Consider the following 9,428-nt stretch of genomic DNA (forward strand, 5'->3'; position numbering starts at 1 on the left):
AAATACGGTGATCTTAATACAGCTCTCCCGGCTTCGCAAAAAACAGCAATGAATCAACTAGTGGCATCCATTCATCGAATTCTATCATAGCTATAATTCTGGTGGGGGAGTACTGTAGCGTATCTACCACTACAAAATTACAACTACAATTCACTAGTATATAAGACATGTTAACTCGACTCTATGTCGGGGTACCTTTTCATAGATGACGGTTGACATGGTCTGTAACTACTCTCCCCACACTTTCAATAAATTTGTATCACAAATTATAAAACTTATAAAATTTGCTCTGCTTTCATTTATTTTATTAACGACCAATTACAATGACAAATTACTTTAAAACATGTCTAAATTCTTCATTTAATTAAAAATATATATATAAATAAATTTAAGCATTAGCATTTACGGCAACATGTGTATTTGTTCTAAATTATGTTAGGAATGACGGCAACAAAACAGTAAATAGAACATTAATTAGAATAGAACAGTGTTTAGAATATAACATTATTTTTAAAATTATTTAGTTTATGCACATGTTTATTTGCAGATGTGTTTCTATTAAATTAAATTTTCCTTTGAGTTTTGAAAGGATTTACTCTTTACTAGTTGACTTACTTGATTATTATATAATTAATAAAAGTTTATGAAACTTGGAACAGATAATAGAATTATAAACTAAGTAGCAAAACTATAAATTTCTTCATGCCATTAACAAGTACAGAAAGGTCCAGACTGAGAAGACAGAAATTGAAAGCAGAAGCAGTGAAATATGAAACTATCAAAGCAGAAAAAAGCAAGAAAAAGAAGGAATATAGAAATTCTAAGTTTCTTGCTGAAGAACAGAAGGAGCACATAAGAACAAAAAATAAAGAAGCACAAAGGAAATGTAGAAAGAAAAAAAGCAGAAGCTGAAAAATCACGCATGAATACATCAGACTACGTCAGCAGACAATCTTTGGGAAAAGCGGTAAAGAAAATTAATAATGCGTTACCAAAATCTCCTCAGAAGAAATTTGATGTTTTAACAGATGTGATATCAAAAATGTCGCCATTAAAAATAAACCAGATAATTGAAAATTATGTTAAAAACAAAAGACAACAGGTGTATATTTTAAGAACAGATTATGAAACTAGTAGTCGAAAAACAAGGAGTGATAAATTAGCAGAAGAAACTGAATTAAAAGTTGTGATATCAATAAAAACACCCAAAAGAAGAGAAAGACATCAAAAGCATTATTTAGTGATGAGTATTGGAGAAAAATATGAGTGATTTTTAGAGAAAATTCTGATATAAATATTGGGAAAATTAAATTTCCTGAGCTGCATTCTAAGTACGCCTTTCCGCCTGGAAAGAAGGACCAGAAAGTCTGTATGTGCATATAACCTGAAAATATAGCTATGATTCTTTCGGAAATCAGAGCTATCTGTCCTGATCCTCTGAAAAATTCTGAAACAATTTCAAAACAAGTGTTTGTAATTTTGATGAAGAACATATTTACTGCAAAGACAGATCTTGTCGAGAATGCAGCGGCGAAAAATATTCAGATGCAAAAAATACCAGAGCAAAATTAAGACAACATTGTCAAGTATTATCAATGGCAACAGAATGAACAAAGTTTCACAGTTAAAGAAATTGTTGCTGATTTGGGTAGTGCAAAGGAAGAAATAGGATATCAGTTCCAATCATTTGCAAGGCACATTTATAATGCTAACGAACAACATTTTGAATTTTGTCATTTGAAAGAAAATCTTTCAGAGAATAAACTTATAATGCATATTGACTCTGCTGAGAACTAAACTGTAAAACATGATCGGGAAATCATGAGTGCACACTCGTGTTGCATATTTCAAGAATGGCAGAAATAATTCGTTAAACCATCAGTCGTATGCTATTATCTCTAATGACCTATCACACAATAAAGGTAGCATGAAAGTTTTTAATAAAGAAATTTTATCTCATCTAATAAAACAAAAAAAGTACATTTCTTGTCTGATGGAGCTGCCAGTCAATTCAAAAATAGATTTATATTCGCAAATTTAGCTTGTCACAAAGAAGAATTCAACCCTGATGCTGACTGGTCATTGCAAGGTAGAGAAGTTGTTGTTGATGCAAAATCTTTTTTTAAAGTGGCTTGCAAATTTTTAAATGGAAATGTAAAAATTATATTCGTAAGCAAGAGTCTGTCGACCATGAGGCATCAATGTGGAAAGAATGTTATAGTCTCTGCAAATCGATCCCAAATAAGAGATTATTGCATTTCATCGCACCTATAACACTTAATTCAGTTGAATTTTCCTTGAATTCTCCTTTCTCTAGCCCTCAAATCAGGCACCTAGTTGTAATATTTACTAAACTGCCTTCAAAACTTGCTGTAGCTCCAGAACAACAAGCTACAGTTTTAGAAGAAGTCCAGTGGATAGCCGTATTGTTTGATAACTATTGGTGACCTAGCCAAATAATTTCTACAAGCAAGACAAATATGACACTTAAACACCAGTTCAAGTCCGTAGCTATAAACAAGTTTAAGTATTTCGGAAAACTGCAATTTGAAACAATTTCAATTGACTCATACATATGCTCTTTGCCATGTGATCCTTCAACTGATCATTCTGTACGTTTTCTCTCTCCATACAATTCAGAACTTGCTTTAAAGATAAATAATATAACAAATAAAAGTAATTTAGAATAATTAATTTTATAATATAATCTAAGTTAAAAATATTAAAAAAAAATTATTAAATAATCATAATTCACTCAATATTTTATTTAACAAAAGAAATATGTAATGTTGTAACAATCTATGACCATCTAAGAAGGTTACGTGTAATGAGAAATTTTTTGTCACGTCTGCAATGCCATGTCTGCAATATACATGTTATTTTCAATTTGATAATTTTTAATTAAATTTATTTTATTTCTTCAAAAATCTTGTGATTTCTTTTATACAAATACACACTGAAATCTCACATAAAAAAAAGGTTTTAATTTATTTCATAAAATTCAGAGACTTTGGTGAATGCAGAAAAACTTTCTAAAAACCATATTCTTTAGCGTCATGTTTGCAACACTTCAAACTTTTATTTTAAAGGTGTTTAAATTAATTTTCATCTTTAAATATGCATTGTGTTAGTAGAAGACTTATCTCCTGATTTTTATGATACAAAAGCCAGTTACCTAACTCAATTTTTCATTTAATTATGAGTAATCAAACTTTGTAAATGTCATGTCCGCAACATGCACAATACTGGAAACACAATAAACACTTACCCAGTATCTCCTAAACCATGTAAGAATATTACCTGCAATTAAAAAAAAAAAAGATACATATTCATTTTCTGTAGGATAAAATGATCTAAACAAATCTATAAAAAATATTATATTCAATTTAAACCATTAAATGTCATCATGTATGTTTTTTTAAAAAAAACTAAGAATTAAACATTTGTCAGATTATTTAAATTATTTTATAATCTATATATGCAAATAATTTACATTTAAATGCAAATAGAGTGTACTTTGAGCTACGTACAAATAAAGCAATACAACGTGAATGAATCTCAAATAAAGGTACAGAAATGGACATACTATTGTTTTAGTCTTATAAACAAGAACCTTTCTTAATGAGTAATAGAAAAAGTAACCAGACAAACCAGTGGCTAGCAGGGGAAGAGGAACAACATAATAAAAAGGGGATAAGAAACAGGTGTGCAGGAATCAGGAAAGAAACTCAAGGTACAGAATGTTGAAACTAGAATTTTTTAAAATATGAAACTGATTCCCAGTAATGAAGGACGTTAAATGAAGCAGATAAGCTGAAGAAAATCCCCACTTATAATTAGAATTCCAACTATTTAGTGTGACGGATGATCACTTTATATCCAGATTTTGAATATATCATTTAAGTTCATTCAGATATTTCCCAGAAATGAAAGGTGTCAGATGAAGCAGATTAGTGGAAGATAATTCAAACTTTTAATTAGAATTCTAACTATGTAGGGCAATGGATGATCATTTAATATACAAATTTCGATTTTAAACATGTCTTTTTAGTTCATTATGACCACAGTGACAAGAAATTTGATAAATATCACAAAAATTAATGTCAGCAATAAGGATAATTTTCAAAAGATTAAAATCAATAATATTAGAAAGAAATCTACAATCTGAAAAATACAAATTGGGATTAAAAGAAAAAAATTAACTTAAGTTTTTATAGTTTCTTAGAGTTTTTTTTTCGAATGGCAGGCACTGAACTTTATTCGTTACAAGAAATTTGATAAATATCACAAAAATTAATGTCAGCAATAAGGATAATTTTCAAAAGATTAAAATCAATAATATTAGAAAGAAATCTACAATCTGAAACAATCTACAATCAACAAATCTACAATCTACAAATTGGGATTAAAAGAAAAAAATTAACTTAAGTTTTTATAGTTTTTTAGAGTTTTTTTTCTTTCTCGAATGGCAGGCACTGAACTGTATTAGTTTCGCCTTAGAAGATGCCAGAGTTGTTACGCATTTTGCGTTACCCAATGGGCACCTGTGAACCAAAGTCACGGAGGCGAGTAACATTGCCCACGCCACAAACCCATTTTATGGGGTGGGCCACATTCACTCATCACACACAACAGAGGACAACACGAGAGAAACATCCATGCCCAGAGCGGGATTCAAACCCGCGGTCATTGGCTTCGCAGTCAGGCAGTTTCTTTGAGTTTTGTAAGCTTGACATCTAAATATTCTAAAATATTCATGCATTAAAAATAAACATCAAATTAAATAACTTTTATTATTATTAAATATTTTAATCATTATTAAATATATGCCAGTCAAAAACTTTTTCTTTTAAAAAATCACTTTTTCTTGTCATTGTAGTTGTTAAAAATGTTTCAATTTATTTTGTTAAGAATTTTGTATTGATTATATTATCTTGTAAGTATATTCTGTACATAATAAGTTGCTTTAAAGAAAGAATAAAGTATATTTTATAGTGAACTTTATTCCAAAATAATTAAAAAGTTGATCTTGATTTTATTGTTTTTAGAAAGGCTTAACAGAAAACATAATTTCAATAGAAAGTTACACAATAGAAAGCTTAAAATATTGGCAATTTTAATGATATTTGTGGTATTAAATTAAAATATATATGAATATATTGCATCAGGCTTCAACAAAAGATCAATTAAGTAACAGAATACTTATTTGAAGGCTCTATTTTGAAAGTGATAAGTGGCTTTTTTTCAATATTTTTGTGTAGTAGTAGTATAAATAAATAAAAACTTTTATTACTTTCTGAAGAGGCTGAAACAAAAATTGTAAAGAAAAACTTATAACATTGATTTCATACGCTTCAGAAAATTGAAATCAGAACGGTAGTTAAAATTCAAAACTATCTTATATAAATATTATTTTAAATTTTAACAACCTTTTTCCTTCTCCTAATCTTTTTTTTGTGACCTTTCACTTATTTTATAATAGGCAGGCTATTATTATTAAATTTAACAAACGAATTAAGCTCATAAAGCCTACCAATAATGCAAAGATAATTAAAATCTAGACATGAAAAAAAAGGAAGCTGAATACATAAAAATAACTTGCCTAACAAGCAAAACATGAAAAAATTTAAAAAGTTCAAGGAAGAAAAAAATAAATCGATCTCATATACAACAGCTTTATGAATTACACGCCCAACATGCATTGTTCAATAAAAGCACTTTTGTGCAAGTCTGGGCAAATGATGTAACATCTTGATGATGTGACATCATTCTTCTTCTATAAGTAATATAATGGGTTTATTTTTTTTAAATAATTTAAAACCCCTCAAATCAACAAGAAACTACAGATTAATCAACATGTGGAAAAAAGCAAATTGAGAAACTCTTGTGACATATTACAAGTACAAACTGTATTAAAATTTAAACTAACTTTTTCTCTTAATATTATTATAAAATACTTCACTACAACTTCTGATTTTATATTTAAACTAATTAATGAAAAACTACAAAATTTGTTAATGGAGAGGTGCTATTAAATGTTTATTATTATTTTTCATTATGTAGTCTTTTGTATCATGGAATTAATATCTCCCAGAATAAACACTCAAAGGGTACCAACATGAATGATTATGCACTATAAGCTTAAAAATCCAAACAGCTCGAAGACTAGATTTTAAGTATCATACTTATCAAAGTTAACCAGCCATATTGTAAAATATATAAATGTTAGAGGGATATCAATAAGAAAATAAAATCTTCACATTACACAAAATTTTTACAATATATTTTTAAAACTTTAGAAGGACAGAATTTCATTAACTAGATACATCACAAACCAAGACTTAAAGGTATATGTATCACAACTTTAATAATTTTCTGATACTATAGTAAAATATGTATGGCAAAAATGTAAATTAAAAAGAAAATTTTTTTACAATTATTTTCTGCTTTAACCTAGCATAAAGAAAAAAAAACTATTAATCTCTTTATCTTTGGTCATGTCAACCTTGTTAGCAATAAATGTAAAATATAATAAAATCTATTAAACATAAAAAAACAAACACAAAAATGACTAAATAGGTCACTTTTCTATAAATATATTTTAACAGGATTCCCACTCAATTTCAGAAAAAAAAAATTCCCTGACTTTTCCAAGTAAATTTCAATGAAAATTGATACATTTTCATCAGAAAACATTGATTCTATTATTCGTAATGTGAAATATTAGATTTTCTGGGTAAAAAAATATTATTTAATGAGGATGTAAACATTTCAGTTTGACTAAAATGCGAAATTTTTATATCAAATTATTGTACTAGATGCTAGAATTATTTAACTCGAATTTTAATAACTGATTACTGTTACTGACAAATTTCAGAATGGTTATTTTCCACGTATGATATAGGGAATACTCAAGGTTTTCGTGAAAAAATAGCAACTTTCCCCGACTATTCCCAGATTTTCAAAGTTAAAGTAAAATTCCCTGACAATTCCAGGTTTACCCTGTCCCCTGGTTTAATCTGTTAAGCTGTCCCTTAATATATTTCAAAATTACTCATTGAAATATTTTTTTCAATAAAATCACAATAATATGAGATTAAAAAATGACTTTCCAATTAATATTTGGAACAGTGTAATGCATAATCAAGTCAATTATACAAGACAATCATAGAAAAGCAGCAAGAAAAATAAAAAAAACTCCTCTGTGTATATGACAATTATTTTTTCCTTTATTGCCGTGAAGTTCTATGCTTTGTTCAGAGAGAACTGACAGTGGAAGTAAACAAAGATTTGGTGTTTATCACAAACATTGCATATTCAGGGATGAGAGTAATCAGAAAGTAAAAAAGAGGAAATCCAAAAAAACAAAAAAGAAAAAAAAATATTATATATATATATATATACATATATATATATATACAAAAATTTGACAAAAAAGTGCGCTTTTTAAACTTGTAAACCATGTGAATATAAATCCCGATATGAGACTTTTAAATCACGTAAATATAAAACTCTACATCGAATTTAAAAAATGCGAAAATACAAATCATGATTTTTTAATTTTTTGATCACGATGCATAATTTTTAAATCGCGCGATATTACAACCACAAAAACGAATCACGATATTGGATTTTAAGCTCACGTGAATACGAATTGCTACATAGGGCTTTAAAAGCTCGTAAATACAAATCGCGATATTGATTTTTTAAATCTCGTAAGTAAGAATCGCACTGTACAATATTTAAATCGCCTGAATAAGAATCGCAACGTTCAACTTTTAAATCAGGTAAATACGAAAATCGAGATTTGATAATAAAATCGAGATTTTAAAAATGCATAAATACAAAACACGATATTGGATTTTTAAATGTCGTAAATAAGAATCATAATATACGATATTTAAATAGCGTAAATAAGAATCGCAATGTGCAACTTTTAAATCAGGTAAATACGAAAATCGATGATTGATATTAAAATCGCGTGAATAAAAATCGAGATCTGAATTACGAAAATACGAGCTATCCAGCCGACGGATAAAAAATACGGAAAATCTTATTTTCTGTGCGTGAAATCGGAGAAAATAGCTAAAATAAGTAAAAATGCGGAAGGGTTAGCAGCTAGGGCGTAGATTGAATTTTCTGTTTATCTTTGAAAATCGTAAATAAATATAATTATTTTACTTCAATGACTGAATTTAAAAAAAACGGGATATTTATTTAAAAAAACGAAACTTTTAGAGAATCGGAGTTTTTGATAAAAAGGCTGAAATTCGAGAGACAAAAAAAATCTCATCCCTGTATAAAGGTCAACCAGTTTTATCCCAAAGAAATTATTTTTAGAGAAACTTCAGAGGGAGGAAAAAGGACTTCAACAATTTCCCTCCGCGGAAAATTAAATTCCTCATAAAACATTTTAACTTGTGCAAAAAATAAATTTCAGCGGAAATTAGCTGGAAAAATGGAAACATCTGAAAAAAAGCGGAAATCCGCGAATGCGCGGAAGAATCTCATCCCTGCATATTTCTGCAGGTTCCTCACTGAGTGGATAATTCCTTACTTTCTGAATAATTAAAACATTCGGAAATCATAGAATTATTGTCTTATTAAGGAATTGTGAAAGAAATATTCCAATATGATAACTGTCAAACGTCTTAAGAGTTATATCATATGGTAACATTTCCTTGTAGACATTTGCCAGAAGTTTATTAGAACTAAGGTGTCATCAACGAACAGAAATTATAGATTGAAAAATATCTTAACAAAACATGAAAGTAATTAGAAATTACTGATTATATTTATTCTTACAGATGCAGTATGCTTCGTAGCGGCAGGTATAACTACCGGCGAAGATGACATTCTAGAAGCCTTATGTCCTATCTGAAACGAAACAAAACTAAAATATATCTAGGGAAACTTCTCTTTAAAGAAGAAAGACAGATATTCCTGAATTAAGTTAAACAGGGTTGAGAAGCTAGATAATTTTAATTATTTACCTTTACAAATGAAAAAATAACTATAAATAAATAAATTTACGATTCAGACTGCACAAACAAGGTTTCCGAAGAAACACGCTACTGTTGCCACTTATTAAGTAAGATAAATCGTAGTGATTTTAAGAAACAGACTGGAGTAGCCGAAACGTTAAGAATCATTGCCGACAAGTGAATCGGAGGTGTCGTTGGCTTCTTTCAGACCTATGGTTCATTCAAGCTTCATTCATGTCAGTCTGCATGAATACAGTACACTAATCAGATTCTTAATTTTATACCGTAAAACGTAGGAGTGAATTTTCAGAAACAACATATAAGATTTAAGGAGCATTTTCACTGAATATGATTCGCATATGTGATCGCGCATTAATGCGAATCACACATGTGCAATCAGTTGTCTTAAGAGTTATTCTCACATTCACAAAATTGCAAATGCGA

General features: G+C 28.7%; 1 protein-coding gene across 1 annotated transcript in view; it reads right to left on the bottom strand.

Moving 5' to 3' along the window:
- LOC107437598 (Acyl-protein thioesterase 1) overlaps positions 1-9,135 on the bottom strand; it is a 33,374-nt gene extending 24,239 nt beyond the window's left edge. Inside the window, exons 1-3 of the mRNA XM_016049658.3 lie at positions 8,994-9,135; positions 8,806-8,877; positions 3,269-3,300 (exon numbers count right to left, since the gene is read on the bottom strand). Coding sequence (XP_015905144.1) covers positions 3,269-3,300; positions 8,806-8,856 — 83 coding nt within the window. The 5' untranslated portion in view covers positions 8,857-8,877; positions 8,994-9,135. The remainder of the gene's footprint in view (positions 1-3,268; positions 3,301-8,805; positions 8,878-8,993) is intronic.
- Positions 9,136-9,428: the final 293 nt, after the last annotated feature.

This window comes from Parasteatoda tepidariorum, chromosome X2 (assembly GCF_043381705.1).
Source record: "Parasteatoda tepidariorum isolate YZ-2023 chromosome X2, CAS_Ptep_4.0, whole genome shotgun sequence".
NCBI classification, from domain to species: Eukaryota; Metazoa; Arthropoda; class Arachnida; order Araneae; family Theridiidae; genus Parasteatoda; species Parasteatoda tepidariorum.